The sequence below is a fragment of the Lepisma saccharinum genome, chromosome 3, assembly GCF_977018435.1.
Source record: "Lepisma saccharinum chromosome 3, izLepSacc3.1, whole genome shotgun sequence".
Classification (NCBI taxonomy): domain Eukaryota; kingdom Metazoa; phylum Arthropoda; class Insecta; order Zygentoma; family Lepismatidae; genus Lepisma; species Lepisma saccharinum.
In genome coordinates, this window is record NC_139231.1 from 27,368,895 (window position 1) to 27,395,800 (window position 26,906).

Below are 26,906 nucleotides of genomic sequence, written 5' to 3' on the forward strand. Positions count from 1 at the left end.
CACCACACACACAAACATAATTAGTGCTGTGAGTCCAGGAGCCAGAACACAGACAATAAAATTCTCTGCAGTAGATTATTTTGTGTAGAGTTCATGTGTGTTTGTGATATTCCCTTAAATCATTTCATCAGTCATCACAATTCATCCCAATCATCCGGTTAGTCGCATGTGGAAGAAAAGCAATGTTCTATAAACAAAATCAGTCAATGAATCAATAATAATTGGGATGACCTGAATGTCAATACAAGGAAAATAAAGGCTTCCCGATGGCACAGTGGTAGAGTCGTCCCCTTGTAATCAAGTGGTCCCGGGTTCAATACCTGGTCGAGGCACAAGTGGTTCAGATCTCGCTTTAAACTGTAGGTCCAGTCCCGATAAAGTGGACTAAAAACAACAAATCAATCAAATCAACAAGGAAAATAAAGACAAAAAAAATGTAATTTCAAAATTAACCCTTAAACGCACGAATTATTTTTTGTAAATTTTTTCTTGTTTTTAATCTAATATCTGTTATGTACTAATAAGTGATTTTGAATCATTTTTTGAAAATTTTCGTTCTCCCTTTTCGAATTATGCCCCGTTACCATATGGTAACGCTATGCGTTCACCCCTACAAATTGATTTATTATTGAAAACTTGGAAATTTTTGAATTAACCTTAAAATTACTTTCAAAATTTGATTGTTTTTTTAAAAAAATACAATTATAGATTGATTATACATTAATCTCACATTTTCTGAGCTAAAGGTGCTCAGGTATCTATTTAGTACATAATGACTACTCTATATTCACATATTGTTTATCATTCTTCAATATTCACTTGTCATAGAAACTTTGTATTGAGTTGAATTGAAGTTTTAAGTCCACTTTATGCACAGAATAGCTAATCGGGACTGGACCTACAATTTGAAGTTAGATCGAAACCAATGTGCCATGAACCTCCACCTTGTATCGAACCCGGGACCTCTTGATTACAAGGTGATGACGTTACCACAACGCCATCAGGGAGGCCCTTGTCATAGAAACATATGAAACAGGAACGTGAAGTCCAACCACATATTTGATATGTCCAATGCGAACACTACTGGTGGACCACCAGCATACTACACATCTTTCAAAATCTTCCTTTGTGTTGTAATGGGCCGCCAAGCTCCCTTAGTTGCAACACGAAATGATGTCTTCTAGTTTTGAGCGATATCCATCCAAATTCTAACTTGGAGAATTTTTGTCTCGAGGAAATTCATGTATGCATATGGATGGGAGGAGCTGCAGTCTTTCTAATTTTTTTTTCAATGTCAGTCGAATATTCTTATACTCTTGTGTTGATAGATATCAAAACGAAAGAGGTATCCACGGAAGGTTTTCAAGCACCGGGCAGGCTTTGTAGCAAAATCTTATAGGTTTACCTGTAATAAATAGCTTGCACGAATGTTTCTGAGCTACTGAACAGGCACAAAATGTTCTATGAAAAGGTCATCTATTATTACTATTATATTATATTTATTAGGGATGGGCCGATATGGAATTTTGGCCGATACCGATAAAGTACAGATATAAAATTTAGCGATACCTATAACCGATATTCTACCTATCCGATATAAAATTAGAAATGGTCCTTGAAGAACCTGAAATGTTCATTGATATCCTTAATAAATGTGTGTTTCGAGGTAACAGCAGTGCAAAAGAAGTTGAATATTTAGACAATTACTTATTTAGAAAGTAGAGCATCGAGATTATCCATAAAAATTTCAACAAAATGGCAAAATTTTGCACTAAATTATAAGATATTTACCGATATATTGGATCGGTAAAATAATCGGCAATTTTACCGATTAACCGATACGCTGATATGCCTATATCGGCCCATACAGATAGACTACCGATTAATCGATCCCATCCCTAATATTTATTATTATTATTATTTATATTATTATGAAAATGAAATATTTATTTATTTATTTATTTATTTATTTATTTATTTAATAGAAGATTCCAAATACAGCGTTAGCCATTTTACATTGGAACGATTTTATAGAATATAAGGACAAAAAAAATAATAACATAATACAACGAAAAAATAACAGAAAAATTACATGTGGTTAAGAGACTTACATACTTTTAGCTAACTTTCTTCTAAATTTGTCCAGATTTTCAAAAATGTCTATTTCGCTTCCTAGATTATTGTAATCACTGGGCAGTCTATGAAACAGAGAGCGCTGGATGAGGCACAATCTCGGCTTCTGAGAAGCAAAAAGTAGAGTGCTTCTTGTTGAGCGGGCAGGCACACGAAAGTGAATTTCCTGAAGAAGACGGCCACTTCTGATGTTGCCATTCACTATTTTGTGTAGAAATATATGGTCAGCCAGTCTATGTCTCTCTTGAGGAGTTTGGATATTTAACATTTGCAGGAGGATGGACTTTTGCAAGTGTTTTGTGGACGGAATTCGGTGTCGAACAATGGCCAGGAAGAAATTTAGGACGGAATTTAGTCTATCTGAATTTGAGGGGCATGCCATAGACCAGATCGGAGAACAGTATTCAATTTTAGGTGACACAAAAGATTTGTAAAAGGTGCTGAGGGCAGTCAAGTTGTTTATTTCCGTGAAACGATAGAGAAGACCCAGCATACGCATTGAACCCCTTGTGACTGTAGAGATGTGCTCAGAAAAGGAAAGTTTCTCGTCAAATATGACGCCCAGGTCCTTTTGTGCGGCAACTCTTTGAACACAATTATTTTTTATGAAATATTTAGTATTAAATGTGTTTTTCTTCAAGGAGAAGGTCATGATGGTACATTTTTGAGGGTTGAGTTTTAAGTTCCATAATTCACACCACTTTATTAGAGAATCTAAATTCTTTTGCAGAAGTGTCATGTCACTGAAATTGGAGATTTTACTATATATTTTGCAATCGTCAGCGAACAAGAGAAGGTTTTTGCATGAATCGGAAAGATATTCTGGAAGATCATCAAGGTACAGGATGAAGAGAAGAGGTCCAAGAACACTGCCTTGAGGTACACCAGAAGATACAGCTTGATAAGAAGAAGACATTCCGGAAATAACAACTTTTTGTTGTCTGTTTTGGAGGTAGTGCTTGAGCAGAGAGAGAAAGTTTCCATGAATATTGAAACGGTGGGATAATTTATGAAGCAGGAAATTGTGGTTTATAGAGTCAAAAGCTTTCGAAAAATCCAGATATATTACATCCAGTTGAGAGTTTTCAGATATAGAGTTGACAGCGTCAGATAATAAAATGCTTAAGTTGGTTAAGCAGGAGCTGCCTGGTAGGAAGCCGTGCTGTGCTGTATTTATATATGGAGAGGTAAATTTGTAGAGTCGGTCCTTTATTATTTTTTCACAGGCGATAGAAAGTGGTGAAAGAAGGGAAATAGGCCTATAAGAAGAAACGGCACACTTGTCTCCAGATTTATATAATGGCACCACGTTAGCATTTTTCCATGAATCTGGAAATGTACCCTCATTGAAGCATCTGTTTAATAAAATAGAGAAGGGAATAGCGAGAGAAGAAGCAGCGTTTTTTAGGAAAATAGAAGGGATTTCATCAGGACCATTGGCGCGATTTTGAGGCATTGAAGATAGGATGTATTGCACTTCTTCTGGAGACGTGGAGAGAGATGTTAGAGAGTGACAGCAAACTGGATGGAGGTTGGGAAGGAATGAAATCGGTGAATTCGAGGTTGTATTTATGGAGAAAAAAGAGTTAAAAAGATTAGCTTTGTCAGGGCCCTCTGCGCATACTGAGTCATGTTTTACTTTCAAAGGTATTCGGGAATTTTGCCTCCTTGAGTTGATTAGTGACCAAAAACGTTTGGGATTTGATTTGATATTGTTCGTGATAGCACTGATGTGTTCCCTGTATTTGGTCTTCTGCAATTGTTTAGAGTGACGTCGTAAGTCGGTGAAAGTTTTCCGTGTGTATTCATTAGGAAAATGTTTCCAGAGATCCCAGGCCTTTTTTCGGTTTCCAAGGGCAAGCAAGAGCTCAGAGTCGAACCAGGAAGGGTATTTGCTTGATTTCGTTTTTTTGAGTGGCACATAATCCTTCATCACTGCATGAATCACATCAGTCAGCACGTCACACGCTTCGTCGACACTTCCACTCTCCAGGATTGTCCAGGGAATGGAATCCAGTGCCGAACGGATGTCACCCCAGGGTGCTTTGCTCCAAACAAGGTATTGGCGTCGAGGGGTGGGAGGTCGTTGACTCTTCAGGTGGTCCGGGAGCCAGAATACAGCGTCCAGCGATTCGTGGTCCGAAGGGATGAGGTTTCTCGAAGGGGTGATGTGCGCTGAAGGGAGTGACGAGAGAATGTAGTCCAGGTTATTGTCTTTTCGTGTATTGAACATATTGTGCTGTTGAAGTCTGAGGCCATGTATGAAATGATCCATGAAGTACGTGTCGTTCTTGTCTTTTGTAAAGCCATGCGTGGGGTCTGTCCATGAAATTGAGAGATTGAAGTCTCCGAAAAGAATTACGTCGCCCATAGAGGATGCCGACAGCACAGAATCATAGCAAGCCTCCAGAACTGCTACGGGGCAAGTTTTGTGTGGCCTGTAAAAACAACCGATGAAAAGTTTGTTTTTCTTGCCGAGAAGCACCTCAACCCACAGAATTTCACAGTCACGATCCAGGTCACTTCGCAACACACTATTCCATTTGTTATTTATGCAAAGCATCACTCCCCCTCCCCTTGAGCCTCGGTCTTTCCTGTACATATTGAAATGTTTTGAAAAAGGCAGTTCGGAATCCAGTACATTGTCATTGAGCCACGTTTCGGTTATTGCAATACAGTCCTGCTCCATAAATTCTCCCAATTCCGAAGTGCAGTCAGAAAATTTATTCTTTATGCTCTGGACATTATGATAGTATGCACTGAATTTGTTTTCCATTGGCCTCGGGCCTGGGTTTAACTTAATGTCTCCACACAGCAGCACAAGAAAAAGAAAGTTCAAGAGCCGGTGAGGCGGGGGCTTACCTTGGCCGCTGTCCGTTGCACGTGTCTCCCTCGGCGAAGCAGAGAAAAGCGTCGGGAGGACGCCTGCCGCTGGAACAACAAAACACCTCTCACTGCATTTCCACTCACTCGGGTTAATGTTTTTACCGTCGGCACTGTTCAATAGCAATAGCTTAACACCCGTGCAAAGTACCACAATTGATAAATAAACTGAGAACACAGAAAATCCAATCTTATGCGGAGCGCGATCCGACAGCTTTCTACAGCTGACGGCCATCTTAGAAATAAATAAACCAGGCAAAAGACAAGAAAAGCCTTTACAACTTAAATTTCTTGCTTTACATGCAATAATAAAAGAATAAAATAAAGTAATTGTTGAAAGGCCTGTAGCTACTGTATCTGCATAGCGTTACCATATGGTAACGCCACCGTTATGAGCAAAAAATCTAGCAAGTGATGCAAATTCTTGAACAGAAAACTTCATAAGTTTTTAATTACATGTGTTTACTAAATGCTGAAAATATTCAGTACTACATAATGAAAGACAATCATATAATAACACTATATTTACTTTCCAGTGTATGACATCAAAACAAATACATCCTCTCGCAACAATGCCATTACCTGGACCGAAACAAATGGTTTCAAATGCAAGTTTTTTTATGCTTCCTGGAGCAACTTCTGGCACTAGGTTTGCCTACGCACTCAATATAGAGAAGCCTCTTGCACGAAAGTGTGCGAATGTTGAGCGTTACCATATGGTAATGCTATGCATTTAAGGGTCAAAATCTAATTGATAATAACAAAAATTCTATATTTTTGAATTTTAGAGAGCATTTTTTACACTTTTATTATTACAAAGAAAAAGTTTAATTTACAAAATATATATTTTTTAAATCAACTTGCTGATGTGATATTTCGGACCCCAAATTTTGCATTTCCAAGACTGTGTTAGAACAATTGTAAATCAAAATATAAAGGTAAATGAGAAACTAACGAAGTTACATTTCTAGACTTGCAATACTATGTACAAATGAGAAAAAAAAATAATTAAATTTTGAAAATCACAAATGAATTTGTGAATACACAAAAATAAAGTACCATCATAAAATTTATGAAGGATTAGTGAACACCTTCCTCCCAGTAATGGTTAGTGTTCTAGGGTTAAAGACAAAACCCCTTGAATCACTTCATCACAACACTAAATTCATGTGCAAGAACCAGTTGATTTTTGGTTCTCTGAAAAAATTTGTGTCAGTTCACTTTCTGATACTAATAACAAAACTCATTCAAGAATAAAATGGCAATGTGTGAATATAATTTAAGGACTAAGGTTGAAGGTTGTTCTGAATGTTTAATGATTATTTGCAAGTTTTATGGGAGTATTTGGAACTACTTTAGAATACTGAAAATGGTTGTGAGAGTAAGTTTCAAAGTTTTAAAAGCTAATTAACACAGTTAAAAGTTTCACTAAGTAGTATTTACTGGATAAATTATGATTTGAAAAGTAGCTTATGCGAGCATTGGCACTTTGCATCGAGCAGCCACTCTTGGTGTCTGGTTGTCTCAGACATGGAGTTTTAGCAGATTTCATGAGAAACTTGAAAGGGGTTTTGTGTTTCGGGACATATTTGTTATGTGATCAGGTGTTGGAAACATTTAGGGATGTTTTGTTAATGCTAAAGAGACCTAAACGTAATCTGCCTATCCTAACACTAAAAACATTTAGCAACATCATACTTCTTCGCACCCCAAGCACGTGAAGTGTATGACAGCAGCAGCCCATACCCAATACAAGAGTGAACGAATGGCTGCTCACAAACAAAATCGTATACGAGAGTATGAAAGGAAAAAATCGTTCTCAAGAAGCAGTAACTAATCACTAGAACTCTGAAGTATGTGTTAACAGATATAAATACGAGGCGGATCCAGAAAGTAAGTTTCCCAAATGGCCAACAGATAGCAGGCCATGCATTGCGAGAGGTTAGTGTGCATGCGTGGCGTGGCAATCGTATGCAACATGCAGCATTTCCCGACAACTCACAGTAGCACCATAGTAGCAGTTGAAGATGGCGGCTCTTATTACAGCTCCCGCCGACTGTGAGGTTCAGTCGGTGATAAAGTTATAGAACACAGAAGGCATAGCACCGATCGAAATCCATCGTCAGCTGTATGGGACAGACATCATGAGCAAGCAGATTGTGTGTCGCTGGTGCAGGCAATTTGCAGAAGGTCGGCAAAATGTGCATGATGAGGAGCGCAGTGGGCGGCCCTCCATTGTTACGGATGACCTTGTGGAGCAGGTGTGTCAGCACATTGTGGAGAAGAGTCACTTCATGATTACAGAACTCAGTAGACATTTTCTGCAATTTCTCGCTCCTTGTTGCACGAAATCATCACGAAGAACCTGTTGCTCCGGAAATTGTATGACAGGTGGATGCCAAAGCAACTGACACGAACACAAAGCAAAGTGCATGGGAGCAGCATTGGCATTTCTGCAGCAGTACCATGATGACGGCGACGAGTTTCTGGACCGGATCATCACAGATGATGAAACGTGGGTCGCACACTTTACTTCAGAAACCAAGCAACAGTCTACGCATTGGCGTCACAGTGAATCTCCATGCAATATGAATTCAAGCAGACTGTGTCGGCACAGAGTGCTGTGCATGGCATTCTGGAACAGACAGGGCATTCTGCTCATTGAGTTCTTGACCAAGGTGAGACTGTGAATACTGACCGGTACTGTGAAACACTACGGAAGTTACAACGGGCCATTCAGAAAAAGCGACGTGGGATGATCAGTGCCGTTGTTGTCATGCTGCACGAGAACGTTCGGTCACGTACGGCTCAGTGCACAACAGATCTTCTGCAGTGTTCCGCTGGGAGCTGTTTGACCATCCACCCTATAGCCTGGATCTTTCTCCCAGTAATTACCATCATTTCTTACACCTCAAGAAATTCCTGTCCAGTCTGCATTTGTAAAGTGACGAGGAGGTGAAAATGGCTGTCACAAACTGGTTCCGATCCCAGGCAGGAGACTTCTACGACACAGGGTTACAAAAGTTGATCCCACAGTATGACAAATGTCTCAATTCTGGTGGGGACTATGTTGTAAATTGCTGAACAATTGCTGTATCTGTTCCAATAAAAATTTCCATTCCAATTATGTTTCTTTCTGTAGATGGCTCCAGAGAAAGTTACTTTCTGTAGGGGCCTCATAGAAACCCAACCAATGTAAAAATGAATGTGTACCCTGATTAATTCTGAATTAAACAATTGGAACTTGGATGCAAATAGTTTCACACGTTTGAGAAACAGAAGTTTACAAATTGACACAATAGTAATTAATCTGTAATGCAAAATAAACATGTATCTAAAGCCTTTATCTTCAAAGCAACTTCTGTACAGCAAATCACTGACATTGTAACTATTGCTGTCTATTGTAATTGGTATTATCAACCTGCCAGGAGCATATTCTAGTCCTTCAAATGGACTCATTGATCAATTAGATGATTTTCCCAGAGATTTCCAGGTTCTCCAGGTTTTCTAGGTGTGTGGGAACAATGATTTTTGCAACATTTTCATGTAATAAAAAGTTGCAACAAAATTCCAGTTTATATTTGACTGACCCACATACAATATTTAACATATTCCAGTAAGTAAGTCTTGAAGCTTTCCTAGCGACGAATGATGAAAGATTCTCTCGGGTTATCGAGCAGGTGCCCATAGCCCGAGAGAATCTTTTCATATTGCAGCATCTTTCGCTTCACATCATCCCCAACACCTTCCAGAGTAGAGTCCGTTGAGCAAACAATTTCAAGGCTGGCTGTTCTGAGCCATGTTAAATGTGTTATTAAAAATGTCAGAAAATGTGTAAATATCGAGGAATCTCGATTTTACATTTTTCAGAGTACCAAGCTGAACAAACTTTAAATGTCAGAAAATGCAAAATTTAGGAAAATTTTATTAACATTTTGCTTTATTGGAACCATTAAGATTGAGTGTATAATACAAGAAAACATAAAATCTAAAAACATAAAATCTGTGGAAGTAAAATTGGTGCTCCACTGAATACATGGAGAAACTAGGTTTCTGAAAGCATTGATGGGGATAACCTGAAGAGGCAAGTTAAGAAATGGTTACACAATGACAGTACTTTGAAGAGAAGAAAATTGTGGAAATGCGAGGAAGTGAGGGCTGTGTTTTGTCCATGTTACAACTTTTAGCAACAGACTTCTTAAGAAATTTATTTTGGGAATTTTCTGTTAACAAATATTCTTACCTCAACAAAACTTGCTGTGGCTCTTCATCGACACCAGGTTTCTCTAGATCCTGAAAAGTTGCATCAATATTGTCCTTCCACAGTTCTTCAAGCTTGTTTATTTGCTGAGCAGAAATTTGACGGGCCCGGAGTTGTTCTTGTTCCGATGGGACTTTAACTAGCCATGCCAAGAAACAGCGATCAGCAATTAGAGGTTTCCACTGTTCTTGATCCCTGAAAGTACATTCAGCCAATTATACACTTGTAATACTGCTAATGAGACATGTAATAAAATATTTTAAAGCAAATTCTGGTAGATTTGTGCAATATACTTGGAATGGAAAGCATACAGTGGGTGTCATAAGTTTCTACCATGAAAATGCAAGTTGCATACTGAAGTTACCTAACTTACATGCACAAATTATACAGGGTGTTTCACTCGCACTTGACCCTTGATTTTTTCCTCATAACTTTCAAACTAATGGACGTAATTCAGTGAAATTTGATACAGACATGCCTTGCTGTATGATTGATTGATTGAGTAGGTGTTTGTAAGTCCACTTTATGCACAGTAAGGCTAATCGGGATTTGACCTACAGTTTAAAGTGGGATCCGAACCACTATGTGCCTTCACTGGGAATCGAACCCTGGACCCCTTGATTACATCCTTGCTGAATGAGATGCATGATGACCTCGTAGCGAGTGTGAAAGTGGTTGCTGTCAGCAGAAGTTTCCTGGACATGTCTCTCCATGTTACGGAAATATTTGTAATTGGCCTTCATTTTGCACACACACAGGCGTTGTCACATGAGTTGCAGTAGAGGGTAGCACTGCCACACTTGTATCCTTCCGTAAACGTGCTTCTCATATATCAATGTATGTCCATGTCAAATTTCACAGAATTGCATTCAATAGTTTCAGTGTTAAGGGAATATCAGAGGCCGAGAGCAAGTGAAACACCCAGTACAACTCAACAATGACACAAATTTAGCTGCAACTGGCAACTGTCTTTGTCTCTCTCTGGTGTGTTAACCAAGCAGGAATAAGTTCAAATAGAGGCAAAGCAATGCAACAATCTGAATATCCTCAACAACTTCTAATAATTACGATGTTCAAGAACTGGTTTTGATATTGGAGGAAATTTATTTTGCAAACGAAATTGTCCGACTTTTTCAGGTACTTTTCAAGCCAGTGGGAACGCTGATATTGGATTCATGACAGGTATCTGACAAAGCTGATTTCCAATTTACATTATTAATATTGGCCAGAAACGGAAATTTGGAACATCCAACATTCAAACTAATACCAATACTCACTTTCAATTGCTTGATCATAGAAGACATTTTGTTATAATATTTCCTTGCTTACTACAATAAAAATGTTGTAGTGCTCTCCTGTGAGGAAAATTCAATTTCCGCTCACTTTATAATTTATGTACATGAATAGCTGCTTCTGTACCAATGTAAAATTGAGAATACTTATGATGCACAAACAGATTTTTTAGAACATTTTAATTTTTGGCATGCTGAAAAGTTCTATTAATAATTGTATATGTGCAAACAAGTTGTATACAAAGAAAATTTTATCTTTAGAAAGGATAGACCAATATAGAAATTTCAACCGATATTGATACAGTACTGATACAAAATTTACCAATACTGGTAATGGATCACATATTAAATAACAAATATTGCATGAAAACCCAAAACTGTTCATTATATCCTTAACTAGTGTAACAGTGACTGCAATTTGTTTTTGTCAGAAAAAAATGTGTGTATTCAGAAATTTAAATAAAAAAGCGAGTACATTAACTACAGCTATATATTCTTTAAAAAAAGTATAAACAGTTCTCAAACAAAATGGCAAAATTGTTCAATTTATTTCAGGTTCTATTTAAAGAAATATGAGATTTGTAAAATATTTGTGAGGGAAAATGTAATCTGTTTACAAAGATAATAACTCACATCACATATCAACACTTTCGTAAAACAATATTCACTTTTGGAATGTACCTGTATACCTCTAACTAGACATGGAGGTGTACACATCTTGACAAGGTAAATCCTTATTGGTTTTAACTTGCCTACTTTTCCCTACTGTAACTCCCCCCCCCCACTCAGTATGTCTTTTACAGTTCATAAATCTTGTATATCTTCCTGATGAAACCACATGATGTGGTGAAAGCTAGAGGGAAAATACAGATATGTGCCAAAAGTGAATATTCTTGTAATCTATTTACTTCAGAACTAACTGTTCGTTGCAAAAGTAGTACATTAGGACATGATTTTGTACATGAAATCATGATGAAAATGTTTATTTCTTACCAGTTCATATCTTTCAGGGAATTCTGGGCTGCGCATGGCTGTCGACAAAGGAGAACAACTACCGAATCAGCTTTTGCTGGAATAAACCCGAGCACAAACACATTCCTCACACCACAAGAATAGCACTCCAACATGGTTTCACCCAAAGGACCATCCTTATGTAAAGTTACCTCCTGAAAGGAAGAATGAAAATGAATCAACACTCCTTCCCTAAAAATATACATACATTTGCATGAATATACGTTAATCCAGTTACAATTGACCTGGGCATAAATGGATTAAACCTGCACTGTTTCAACTTTACTTATTAGCTTTTTTGTCATGTTAAAAATTTGTTACTTTTACAATATTAAATACGTGTATAAAATTTGTTAGTTTGTGTCCTGAATTCTTGAAAATTCAGTTGATATGTCTTTCAATTTTTACATTTTTATACTTGGAATAACTGGATAGTGGGATTGGGATTAACTGGTATGAGTAGTCCAGATCTAACACCTTGGGATTTTTTCTTTCGCAGTTATGTCAGGCAGAGCCTCTGTAGGTGTAACCAATATAAAACAATGCATCATAACAACTTTTGCATGCTTCAGTGTGTTTGGAATGCATTGGATTATACAGAGGGTCTCAAAATAATGTCTACACTCTTTGAACGTTAAAACAGAGAAAGTATTATAAAGATGACGTGACTGTACTTTCTGTATTTGAACATGCAATGTCTACGTTGAGTGTGTGTGAGCTCATACAGGAATTCTGTTTTTCTTAGTCCCATCCCAGTCTGCCAGGCAGTAGGCACTAGTGTACACAAAATAGCAGAAGTGACCCACATTTCTTTCGAGAAACATTGGATTTCTACCTGGGGTGAACTGTGAAGAGCTATGTGAACACCACAAAGCAACGGACACTGGATGGCATGAGACATGTGATTGAGTCTACCTGTGCTTTCCTTCCCGTGCAAATCGTATCTGCTGTTTGGCAATCTGTTCAGTGTTGCATACAATATATTGCTGCCAATGGCGGTCTTTTAAAACATCCATAATTTTTTTAAAAAAATCATACTTGCTGGAATTAGTGTTCCTGTTATTAACGTTCAAAGAGTGTCAACACTAATTTGGGACACACTGTAGTATTGATATCTGTTATGTGACAAAAGAGTCACACACAGAACATCTGCAAGTTAGTCACACAAACTTTAAGAGACATACTTAAAAAAAGAAAATGTACATATTTTGACATTTCTTTAATACTACTTTGGTTTCTAGAAAACATTGAAAAGTGTCAATTTCTATTGTAGTAACACTGTCAAAATCATATCATACCTTATGTTTTGCCCTGACTAGGTGATTTATTATGTGGGAGCCAGATGTATTTCCACGCCCATTGCAAAACCATTTCTTGCATACATTGCACATGACAACACAACTTGGGTCATGAATTCCACAATATTTGCAGGCAAATTCAGGCAGGTCCTACAGAAAAGATAAAAAATACAATTTCACACTACATATTTATTAAGTTCACTCATAATACTGCATAACAGTCATACATTTGTTATCTTTCTTGTTACCATAAACCAACAAATGAGGAAAAAATATTAAAGTCACAATTAACTAGCAAATGTGTGTCTATAGCATAGAAACCTATTAGATGAGTACTAGTTGCCACTTAAAAATATCAAATTATATGTATATCAACTGTGAGGTACAGTCATGGACAGTTCTGAGTTGATGAATTTGAATTTAAAATTTTGGGTGCATCAGCACTACAGCACCTTGAATAACGTACTGTGGAAAACACAAGAAACTGGTTCCCGAGACGGATGACAACATAGATGGCAGTGCGATCAGCACAGCTGATAATTTTCTTATGAAAGTAATGCGGCTTAGTTAGTTTTTGGAATATATTGTGTAGATTTCTTTGTCTTGAAAGGCAATACGGGAATTGATGGAAACAGTTATATCTGTGGAGTGATTTGCAGTCACGAAATAGCATTAATTTGGAAAGAAAAGTAAAATAAAATAAATAAATAAATAGCATGCATAACACAAGAAGAAACATCGCAATGTGATTCCGGACGTCAGGTGTTGGATTGTGTACTAGTTTATTTTTCTATGTTATTAGAATATATATAGTATCCTGAGAGATATTTCATACAGAGGCGACAAACAACAAGTGTCGCTTGGAAGCGAGCAGTTGGTAATCATGCAGCCTTTCGAACCGTAGGGACACAAGCTCTGATTGCACAGTTTCCTCAAGGAGATTTTAGATCAAAGAGACACGCGACAAACAATACTGGGATTTCACACCAAAGCGACACGGATCCTTCTGTCCAAGGCAACTTTCATAACGAAGCAACACGTGACGCATGTCATTTGGAAACTAGCCAATTAAGAGCAACATTTCACATCGTAGCGGCATGACGGGCAGCACATGCCAGCGTTCGGTTGGTGAAATCCTCAAGCGATAAGTGTCACGTGCTGCTTGTCTTTTTGGTGCGCAATCTTCCTAAAGAAAGACACTCATTGCATCGCACATGCATGAACAACAAACCACGGCAACACGTTGCAAGCTATTGAGAAAAAGTGCCCAGTATGAGCAACATGCAAGCGACAAAGTGACACGTGTGGCTTATTGTGTCACATAGATCTGTTGTTGTAACATGCAGTTATCGTGTCGCCTAGATCTGCTTGCTAATAGACTGAAGGCACCATGTCGCTTGTTACTTAGTTCAGAACTCCCTCTGTGGCACGTCGCTTCGGTCAGAGCACCCTTCCTTTCAGGAGCTTTCAGACCGAAGTAACAAGTAGCACACGAATACGACATATGAACGTGTCGCTTGCTGTTTGGACCCTCATGCGCAATGAATGCTATTTTACAGTCTGGAAGTGTCTGTGTCACTAAGTCACATCAGTGTGAACATCCCATCTCGCTTGTCCCATTGGTCTCAAAGTTTCCTTACACTCATGTTGATGGCACTAAGGAAGTTTTGTGGGTTTCCCCTTGTAATTTTATGCAATCATCATCATCATCATCGCTGCGATTAGTTTAAAGCTGAAGAAAAGAGACCAAAATACAAATGCTTCAGTGTGTATATCTTTAAAAAACAAATGATGATGATGATAATAATGAACCTAATTCATACACAAAAAATTAGTTACCAAGAGCATTCCACGAGTATTTTTTCTCCCGTATTATTAATGAAAGTATAACAATAAGAGGATGTGGTCGACTCTCTAGAATGTTCGTTAATATACTGCTGGACAAAAAAAACCAGACACTTGCATTTTTTGTGATAACGCAATGGGTCGATAAAAGCTCTGGTACAAGGGCTAACTAAATGTTGCAGAAACTGAATTAAGTACGAATGCATAAACAAAGTCCGAGCCTATGAATGGTGCATATGGTACTACATGATCTGCCGAACATTCTGGAATATACCTGCGAGCTGTTATTGCAATTCAGATGTCAAATATTAAAGTGTCCGGTTTTCATTGTCCAGCAGTATATATTTGCAACCACTGTACCAAATATCATAGCAATTATCACATTCATAGAAATGCTTCATGTAAAAAAATCAGATGTTGCAGTGAAAATTCCATTTACTTCCATTATAAGCAGATGAATGCCATGCAGCTGTACCAACATCAGTGCCTCTAGCGGTATCATATTCGAGTGGAACCAGCCAGTGGGCCCAGAACAGTGACACTTTCCACACTACGTTATTCAAGGCGATGTAGTCAGCACTTAGGCTATTTTGCACCCATCGCATTATACAGGGGCCAGCCCCTTACCATTAAAAATAATAACTCTAACGTTGCTTAACTAAAAATCTTAAAATATTCTGACTTCTGTTAAAAGCTGAGGCTGTAAACGGGCACTCAGCACATACAAGGACAAAAAACAGGACAAAACACACAAAATTATGCTGGTCATAGTGCCAATCGCCAGAGCCTCGTCTGTCTGCAAAATGCAGTCCAGGGTGTACTGCGTGAAGTTGACTTTTGGGCACCTATGTGGAAGGTACCCCTTACACCCCAGTTCTGGGTTGTTATCCTATTGACTTTGAACAGGATTGTTACAAGACATAAGTGTCCGTGACTGTACATAGATGTATATGGAAAATAGGAAAATATCACTGTTATCTTGGATTATAGGAAGGTATAAAAATCACATGGAAACTGGTGACTTAACTGGCCAAATATTGATAAATTAACATATTAATAGTGTAACAGATTTCATTATTTCAAAATAAACACACACACACACGCACGCACGCACGCACACACACACACCCACACCCACCCACCCACCCACCCACGCACACGCACACACACACACACACACACACACAGAGATATATTTCTCTTGTAGTCTATGGTTGTTACAAGGATAAAAACACATTTTTTTGTTGTGATGTTTCAGGAGATCACACGTTACCTCCATCAGACAAATGTCATGAAACGTCACAACAAAAACCAAAAACATGTGTTTTGTTGATGTAACAACATAGACTACAAGAGAAATAATTCTACAAAGCAAGCAATACATACATACATACAAGAAAAATAAATTATAATCATATCATCTATCATTTCTATAACCAGTCATGACCAACTTTTCATTGAACACACAACTAATATTATTATGAAGATTAGACAATGATTTCATTTTGCAGTAAAAAAAAAAGTCTCGATTAATGCAGTGCTAGCAAAGGAAATTGATAACACAGAATGGTGGAAAAATATATTACATACTGTCCTGGCAGAGAAGACAACATAGCTCTGAAAATCATAATACTAAACATTTTCAGCAATTAGGGAATGCCAATGCTCAAGAAACACTTTCATAACTGGGCTACTTTATCAGTACAATAATTGTTATTTAGCTTAGTGAAAATGACAAAAAAAAGTATTAATTTTGACTTCGAAATGCAATAACAGAAAAAATAAACACCATTTGCAGTCATGAACACAAACAATACTAACTTGACTAACATTTTTTTCTTAATTGACAAAATTGTACAACAGGATTGAAAACCAGATTTTCCATCCCCCAAAAAAAACACACATTACCAGATCAATTGAACTTTGAAAGTGCATTCCCTTCTCATTAAGAAAAAAACATGTAACTCACCTTTGTGTAATAGCCTTCTTCCTCATCTTCTTCAAACTGAAGCTCCCCCAATGCTTGAGCAACATCAGATGTAACATCACCATTTAATCCATTCTCAACTATATCTCCATTCACCTGGAGGAAAAAAAACATGCAAAAATTATATCCTAAGTACATGAACAATAATTGTCATGTTCACCTTTATGAAAATGTTAAATGGCAGCAAATTCGAAAGGAGAGAGAGAAAGCAGTCAATATTCAGAGAAGAATACATGTAAACCCCAAAATACACTAATAAAATACTAAAGCTTTTCAGAGTCTGGGTCAAATGGGGCTTACAGCAGTGCTACTTCACTTAAATATCTCTCGAGCTGCAGAACATTATATATAACAACATTATAATGACTGCAAAATTACCCAACACAATGAAGTGTTGGGGGTACCAATTAGTAATTAATTATAAAGTTTTGTATAATAATAAAGTGTTGATATCAACTCATACCAGGTATATTGGTACCGGAAAGTATGAATTCAAACTGAAACACTGATACTTTCCCAAAGACAGAGTATCTTGCAGGGTCCATAAAATGCCATGCGACTCTCTCACAGTGTCTCAATATCTTGAAAATTATGCAAATGTATATATTTTCAGTATTTTTATACCAGAATTATGGGGAGTATTAATTTTGTGATAAAATTATTATATTAAATAATTATAATAAAGCCAAAGTGGTAGAGTAATATGGTAAAGTTCCAATGAAACACACATATTAAATTGTATACATATATTCTGAAATACTTCGCATTGTTACAGTTTTGAAATATTGATGAGAGTACAAGAATTGGTATTGGCACAGATCTAATATGTGAGTGTGTGTATGTTCAAGTTTCAGCTTATATAATCCACTGGTTGGATAAAATGTTTGGGTAAACAGGGTGGCCACTCCACCACTATGATGAAATTCAAGTATAATTCCCGGTTTTCAAAGTGAACTTGACAAAGATTCAAGGCTACAAGCAGATGTTTTCTCTATTTCAACCTTATGCATTACTGCCTCTCACCACTCGCACACAGATACACACAAATATATTAACAATGTAAAGGTTCTGTGCAATTCCAATGTGTCGAAAAAAATCTAGTTCAATTCAACTAAACTGTACATATATACCTAGGTATATTAAAAATATTTAATTTCAGGTGTGGATTTAACATTTGCCATTACACATACTCAAGACACGAAATACATCTAAAAACACAAGTCACACATGTTATGGGATGTACTAATCTACAAAGAAATGCTATTGTACAAGAATTTAAAACTCAAATTTACCTAATCAACTTCAATATATATATATCTTACAATATCCCGTCTGTCATAGATTGTTCTGAAAAGTAACTAAATAACTAAGTAAATGGACTGAGATAATTCGGTTTTATTTTACACGCATATTTCTATTCCTTTTTTGATAAAAATAAAAGCTACACTGTGAAAAATTTGCCTCCGGGCATTTATAAATAAATATGTGTAAATCCAATGGGATTTGGGTTAATAAAAGTTGCAACTTTTCACGTCTATGGAGAAAAATTCATGCAGAATTCCTGGAGCCAATAATTCATGCATAATTCCTGGTGAGTAGCCACCCTGGTAAAGATGGTAACACTGCTCTTCTGCAGAGACCTGCCCAGGATTTTCGAACGTTAGTAGTCTGTCCTCATTTTGCCATATTTTCCTGTCTTCGATTTTTTTTTTTTTAGGAATAATGAGCCAAAAGGAGGGGAGGAGATCATGGCCAAGGATAGACAAAACTAAAACTAATTCAGGCCTCAGCCCCTTTTCCTCAAGAGCCAGCATTTTTTTAATGCGGGCTAATGAAGCCAAGCCATTAATATAACTAAGATAAGCTATGAAATGTGATCTTATAATATTTAATTTATTAATTAATACATAATTGGATTAAAAATAATTAATTCTTGCACAAGAGTGGCCTTCCTAAGAAGGCTCAACTGGTAACAGCATGCATGAATAACTAAGCAAGCAATACACTAATTACCATATCACTGCAAATTATAGAGTGCAAAAAATTATAATGGCATGTTTATTATTCTGATATAATAATACAGGCAATACAAAAAAAAACATACTGTACTTCTTATTATTAAAAAGTAGTATTAGAAATTTCCGTAAGTGAACTCCTAATATTAAGAAAAAAAATCACACTAATTTTAAGCTTTCAGGTGCCATGGCAAGCAGGTGCCCTGTATTTTTCTATCCCTGGTTACGACCCCCCTCAATCCATCCCCTTCGGCATGCCACTGCTTGGATTAACATCCTAAAAGCAACTACTGTATATCAGCTTCCAACCAAGTCATGCTCAAAAATAACTATCAGGACAGATTAAGACTTGAAATTGTGTGCCTTGCCAAATGCTAATATTATATGTAGGGACATTGAATTTTCGCGATGCGCGAAATCGCGAAATGTGAAAAAAAGATGCAATTTTGAACATTCTGCACGTAACTACACCCCAATGATGAAATATGCATGAGTTTTATTCGCGAAGTAATGCGAAATGTGTGCTTTTCCACGAAATGAACGCTTTTCACGAAATAACCGTGACATATCATCAAATTAAGTAGAAAACACACAAAAACCGGCAGTCGAAGTTGTGCGCGCAAACTGTCGATTTGTAACGAAACGTTTGCCTAAAGCTTCCTACCACTTGCCGCTGAAGAATGTTTTATCTTCGATCACATCAGGAAGATGCTGCAAATTGGGATTTCCCATGCACATAATCTCAGTTCGAAAACTTCGCTCCCTGTCAAGCTGCATTCCTTTCTTCCCCCGAATATCTACTCAACTTCCAGTTTCATTGAACTTGCTAGCTGTAGCAGCGATAAGATTAGTTTGTTCCCGCACATCAAGGGAAACAATGGTGTCATTTGTGTTCAGTCATGAATGAATTTTGTTTATCATCATGTGATTTTCAACATGTGTTTGTGTATGTGCAATAGTGATTATTTTATTTGTTGGACAGCAAGGATATCCTTCAAATACATACAATGAATAAATCACTTGAGATATGCAATTTAGAAATGAAATGATTTTGTGTTGATGTTTTCTTTTTGGTTGGACAGCTAAGTACCTGTGTATGTGTACAGTATATAAAAATTAAGTAGTTTATCAATTTATAGCTCTTTTGTATGTTGTTTCCTCTCATAATGAAAAAGTGTGTGCCATTTTTTTTTTCACCGCTGGTATATACCGCTGAGCTAACATTTTATTTACCGCTCTCCTCAGTTTTTATTTACCATAAATTTGTCTCCCTAATTATATGGTTTCCTTTCAGCTGTAATATGCTTTCAATTTTGTGCAGTTACTGTGAATTGTCTTTTCCACATTTTGTATTTGGAGGGCAGAACTGATGTCATATCTTGAAATAGTAAAAGAATCTGGCCATTCTAACAATCCGCATGGATGACGCTAGATAGTGTACAGAACTAACAGCTTCTTTGCTTGAGCGAATAACATTCGAAGGGGAAAAAGTTCATTTACCTTCGAAGCCAAGTAGCACACAAAAAACCGTAATTTGTCTGTGGTAGTGAGCCCTCAAATATGGATCATGAAGTGAAAGCGGGAGTGAAGAAACTCAGTCGTCATCTGCAAGTTAATATATAGTGTAGTCTATCTTACCAATACATAGTGATGTGTGTGTTGTACAATATGGACTGTGAAGAGTGTACAGTTGAAGAGGTTGAAAAGAAGCCATTCCCAACTCATGCGTTTCAAGAGAAATCTTCATTTCCAAAGGAAGACCAACTCCACATATGTCTGAATTGTGACCAACCATCAAACTACTTAAGTTTGAGTGATTGGGTGGAAACATTGCTTACTTTTTCTATGCAAAGAACTACATTTAGTCAAAATGGATTTGTGAATATTGGCAATTTGTGGAAATCATGAAATGTGTTTGAGTCATCTATGTTTATTTTTGCATTAAAGACATTTTGCAATAGACCAATTGAAGTTCAAATAAATGAAATGCACTAGGACGTTCACCTCTCCTTCTCTCACAGACATTGAAAAAAGTGTTCACTTTTCTGAACATGCTCCCTCAACAAAAAATATCACAACATGCTTTTCAGTGACTTACTAGAAGTTCACCCCCTTTTCACTTAGTGTAGAGGCAACAAAATGATTTACATCAAACAGATCCTGAATTTTCCACTGAATTAAGATCGTAACACACTACACAAACAGTTCAAAAATTACATGAACAAGTCCAAAATTTATATTACTTAATGAACTCTTCTGAAGCAGATAAATGGGTCCATTGCTATACCCCAGGTATTATTAAAAATGCAATTCATTGTAAACTTCTGTTCAGAGAATCTGGCACTCTCGTTTGAGTTAAAGGTCAGCTTCGGAGCCGACCAAGTGTGGCAGTACAGCCGAAGTAAAGGTTCGGGAAAACAGCACTCTGCAGTATTGCTTACCACTAAAGTTTTTCACTGGATGCAGAGAATTTTCTGACTTGCCAAGTGAAAAGAAATGATGTTTGCAGGAAAGCCTTGTATTTAAATTATTAATGCAATGCAGTGTCCTATTTTACAAGAGAATGGTGGTAAAAAAATCAGGAAAATATATTTGAGTTTCTCAGTATCCCATAATTAATAATAATAAAACAAACTGCCTCAATCCCTTCGCTTGGTGAAAATCTCATATTCATTTGAAAGCAGAGGGGAGTGGATGGTGGTTCCATTACCTGTTTCCCTACCTTAATGTAATAGCAACGTCGACGTTCACCAAGAGGACCCGGGTTCGAATTCCGACCTGAGCATGGGTGTTCTTTGCGAGTGTCCCTTCATCAATTTTCCCATATCATAATTTATCTTCTTTGTCGCAATTAACTAAAAGTAGAAGAAAAGTGATGCTAACAAGAAATAAATGAAATTGACATTCAAGATGCAGACGGGAGAAAATAAACAATCCAATGCAATAAGAATATCTATCACGGCCCGAATGACATGACTTCAGGATCACTTTCGTTACTTTCTCTTATGTATGCAAACTGCTTTTCTAGCTTGAAATTTGAACACTAAAATAGGATAATAAAATTATTTTCCTGTAGTTTACGGTTATTACAAGCATAAGAAAACAGTTTCATTGTTATAACTGTATCTTTAGTCAAAATGAAAATAAATGTCTGATGAAAGGAGCGTGTGTTCTCCTGAAACGTCACAAAGAAAAAACTGTTTTCTTATGCTTGTAATAACCGTAAACTACAGGAAAATAATTCTATCATGCAAGCAATGCGTACATACAAGAAAAACTAGGATAATAAATCTCTCAAAATCAGTACAAGCTGGATGTATGTCTTCATATTTTCCTGAAAAATCATTCTTCTTTGTCAAATAGTTAGTTTAAAAATATAATTATGTATGGGCCATTAACTTACAAGATTCGTCGTCACATTTGAGAATCTGCTATGTTGACAGAAGCTAGAGCACGAAGATTATTAGAGGTTGAAAACACTAACCTTGCACAAAAGCACATCTTCGATCGTCTTCATTAATATATACACACAACAGTAACTTATAGTCTGTGAGCAATGTGTGCACAGCTTAGACACACGTCGATCAGCTTTCACCATTTCATCAACATGGTTAATGTTGTCCAAGTTTAAAAGACTTCAGTAATCACGAAACTATTGATAATATCTAGAGAACAGTGACAGAAAGCTACATGAAATTCACATCAATGCTCTAGAAGGAATTCTAAGTGTATGTAATTTTTCAAATGTTGAAATATCCAAGAGGTTTCTCAAATGGAGAAGAAAATTTGAAAAAATTCACCCATTCGCATGCCAAACTTAATGAAGACGTGCTTTTGTGCAAGGTTGGTGTTTCCAACCCCAAATAATCTTCGTGCTCTAGCTTCTGTCAACATAGCAGATTCTCATATGTGGCGACGAATCTTATAAGTCAATGGCACATATTTCATCATATTCTTAAACTAACTATTTGACGAAGAAGTGATTTTTCAGGAAAATATGAAGAAATTCATGAACCCTGTACTGATTTTGGGAGATCTATTATTCTATTTTTGTGTTCAAATTACAAGCTAGAAAAGCAGTTTGCATACATAAGAGAAAGTAACGAAAGTGATCCTGAAGTCATGTCATTTGCGTCGTGATAGATATTCTTATTGCCTTGGATTGTTTATTTTCTCCCGTCTGCATCTTGAATGTCAATTTGATTTAATTTTTGTTAGCATCACTTTTCTTCTACTATTAGTTAATTGCGACAAAGAAGATAAATTATGATATGGGAAAATTGATGAAGGGACACTCACAAAGAACACCCATGCTCAGGTCGGAATTCAAACCCGGGTCCTCTTGGTGAACGTCGACGTTGCTATTACATTAAGGTAGGGAAACAGGTAATGGAACCACCATCCACTCCCCTCTGCTTTCAAATGAATATGAGATTTTCCCCAAGCGAAGGGATTGAGGCAGTTTTTTATTATTATTATTAATTATGGGATACTGAGTAACTCAAATATATTTTCCTTAATTTTTTCCCGCCATTCTCTTGTAAAATAGGACACTGCATTGCATTAATAATTTAAATGCAAGGTTTTCCTGTAACATTAGTTTCTTTTCACTCGGAAAGTCAGAAAGTTCCCTGCATCCGGTGAAAAACTTTAGTGGTAAGCAACACTGCAGAGTGCTGTTTTCTCGAACCTTTACTTCGGCTGTACTGCCACACTCGATTGGCTCCGAAGCTGATCTTTAACTCAAACGAGTGTGCCAGATTCTCTGAACAGAAGTGTACAAGCATCACAAGACAACTATCTGTTCTAAATCAGGAGTTGAAAATCAGAGGTTAGGATTGGAGCCCTGTGTATATTGTTCTGCAGGCCACGGTTCCAAGTGTGTAATTCCAATATCATCATGGTATACACATGCTCTTTGTATGAATCCAATTCAATACATATCTATAACAATGTAGTAATGAGGTTTTCTGATTATTCATCAATTTTCTTTTTGCAGCACTTTCTTTCCATCCTGCTTCCATATATTTATGTAATGCTCTTGGCAAGAATATTATGTTGTACATGCTATTGTTGCCTTAGTATTTTCACACACTGACAACTCCTCCAGGTGTATACAACATTTTTCGTGCGAAAAGAATCTTTCACACAACAATTAACTTACAAGCATGGGCACTTCAATAACTTATTTTGCTCAACTTAATTGCTTGCAAATTCATACATTTTGTGTATTTAAAGTATACACATTAGTTTCTCCAAACTTACTTCCACATCCATTTCCAGTATTCTAAATGATTGAACGTTCGATCTTGCACAAACACATTTCTTCATTTTTACAGAAGAAACTACTTACGGAAATTACTTTCTATAGCATTGCCGGACATTGTGGAAGTGTGTAACGGTTTCTTTTTTCTGTTTAGGTTATGTAGCCACATTGACCATTCACATAGTGTTAGGTTAGGCAAAGATAGTAAAAAAAACAAAAACAATTGTTGTTTCTTCTTTATGTTTAGGGTATGTAGCCACACTGACCATTCACGATAGACCCACATACCATTCACATAGTGTTAGGTTAGGTCCGGTTAGGCAAACATAGTAAAAAAAAATCCCAATGACAGAAAATACCTTCAAGAACTTGTACAATGCTATAGAAAGTAGTATAGTATAGTAGTTATTTCTGTAAAAATGAAGAAATGTGTTTGTGCTAGATCGAACATTTACTTTCTAAATTTATTCTTCTATTCATTTGGAACCATGACCTAATGCTTGCACAGGAGTGTGAGGAGTTTGAACGCTGGATATGATTGTGGAAAGTGGAGTGGAGTTCTGAGGAACTAATCTGTGCACTTTAAACATGCACAATGTATTAGTTCCAGCTTCAACATGGATCAACTACATAACAGACCCGTAGCCAGGCAGGGGGGAAGGGGGGGTTTCAGCCCCCCCCCCTTCTGGCTCTACTCTACCATCAGCCCCCTTGACATAGGGCAAAACTATTTTGAATAATTTGTTTGCAGTGAAGAGTGAAAATGTAGACAGCACATATTATTTTGCTCACAACTTTGGTGAAGGATAAATTCACATAACATGAACAGCAGATATTACAGTCTTTTTCTGTACCTACGCTGCCCCTGTTGCGACCTCCTGTTTAGACAAAAATCTGTGACTTTGATGTCATGTGCGTCAAAGGTCAACATATCCCAAGTTTTGGGAACGAATGGGAGTTTCATTGCTTTGGCCGAGGGTGGATGGAATGAGGGCTACTGTAGGCACTATGATTGAATATTGTCAGGGGTGCTGACTTGTCAAAATTATTGGGGGGGGGGGGCTCTGATCACTGAAATAAATGAATGAATGACTCACTTCCTTTTTTAAAAAAAATAAAAATTACGTCTTCGTATAGCAGTTTTTAAGCAGCTATTATATTCCTCATGCAAATGAAATGTAACAGAAAAGTTTAGATAATGTTTCTAAGTCTCTTTATGTCTTTTGTGTCTGTTCATTTGTTTATTAGATAACAATTAACATTTATATTGAGAAGTATGAATTTACATTAAGAGATCAACCTAACAGTTGAGCATGTTGGGTGGTCGGCTCAACTTGCTTTGATCCAGAGGTCTCGGGTTCGAGTCCTGGCGAGGGCATGGGTGTGTTTTAATGTCCACAACAGACATGTGATGGGAGTGCAAATAAGCTTAGTGTTGACGTACCCATAAAATAACGAATATTTACAATATTTAACAGTTTTATTTAATTATTTACATAAATGTTAACACAAATCGCAGGAAAATAGTTTTACTTTTTTGTTCTTGCTACAATATTTTACTTTTTAAATTTGATTTTGCAATAATAATAAAAATAGACAAAATAAATGACATGATTTAAAAATAAAGCAAAAGTTGCTCTACGCAGTGGGATATTTTTTTATGAATTCATTAACGAGCGGTGTCAGGTAAAAATTTTCAAACACAGTTTGATGTATGTGGACTACTACTAAGCTGCTTAGTCTCTTCTGCCCCATTGTAGATCTCAAATATGTCTCTAGTCGGCGAATAGCACTGAATGACCTTTCGGCTGTGGCTGTCGTCATTGGCACAGTGCGGAGGACCATTATGAATTTGGCAACTTCAGGCAGAAACTCCTGGAGGGTCCTGTCTTCCAAAAGAAACTTCCTTATGTCACTCACGGCAGTTACAAGCATTTTCTTCTGTTTGGCGATATCACCAAGCATGGGCATGTGTAAGGAGAGTCTATCGACATTAAAATCTTGGCGAAAGAATTCTCGCGTTTGCTGAAAGTTTGTTGTGCAACTGTTCACAGTTGAGATGCATTCTTTCTCTACGGCTGTTACTTTGTAGTCCTGTAGATTCGTGTCCTTGTTTAACACATGATTTTGCTGTGTCACACACGTCAGTGTATATTGATTTCTAATACTATTTTGGAGTGTAGAACTTGTGATGTTTGGCAGCATCAGGATTTTCAAGTCTCTTAGGGACGTGATGTTGCCTTGGCAATTCTGGCTCATCAACGAGGCTCGGTTTGCCCTCTGTGCATTTCAGCCAGAACTGTTCAAAACACATTTGCTTTTCTTGAAAGATGTCAGTCAAGTATTTTAGTTTTGATACCACTTCTGTAGCACCAATGCATGGAAACTGAATTGTACAGTTTACCTCTTCTATTTGACCCATCACATGGCAGTAGAGGGAGAGAAACAAAAATGTGTTGAAGTGAAGCATTGTCTCCAGGTATCCAGCACATTTTGATGCTGCGTCAGTAGAATCTTCTTCAGAAAATTTCTCAAGAAAATTTAGAAGGTATTCATAGTTCTTTAAGATCTGTTGCACACTGGAGGCTCTCAACGTCCACTGACGAGGGCAAAGTGGCTGCAGTCCAGTGTTGCCAGCCTTCTCATTCACATCAATAATATTCGAAAATATTTGCATTCTTTTAGGGGATTCCCAAACAGTCTTTAACAAGTCATTGGCTAAATTCATTATGTCTCTGATTAATATATGTATAATAGTAAATAATAATTATATACTTAGTATATAGTAATAAGTCATGTGTTTTGCTGTCTCCGGTCATAGCCCCCCCCCCCAAGTTGATGGTTTAGAACATTTCTAATGTGTGTTTAAAGTTAAGTTCATGTGGCACAATTCAGAGTAAACTTTACAAGAAAAA

At 37.0% G+C, this 26,906-nt stretch overlaps 1 protein-coding gene across 1 annotated transcript in view; it reads right to left on the minus strand.

Moving 5' to 3' along the window:
* Positions 1 to 26,906, minus strand: part of Upf1 (Upf1 RNA helicase) — an 88,571-nt gene that overhangs the window by 54,943 nt on the left and 6,722 nt on the right. The window contains exons 2-5 of the mRNA XM_083118366.1: positions 16,693 to 16,806; positions 12,879 to 13,028; positions 11,563 to 11,735; positions 9,260 to 9,472 (exon numbers count right to left, since the gene is read on the minus strand). Of these exons, the coding sequence (XP_082974492.1) occupies positions 9,260 to 9,472; positions 11,563 to 11,735; positions 12,879 to 13,028; positions 16,693 to 16,806 (650 nt within the window). The remainder of the gene's footprint in view (positions 1 to 9,259; positions 9,473 to 11,562; positions 11,736 to 12,878; positions 13,029 to 16,692; positions 16,807 to 26,906) is intronic.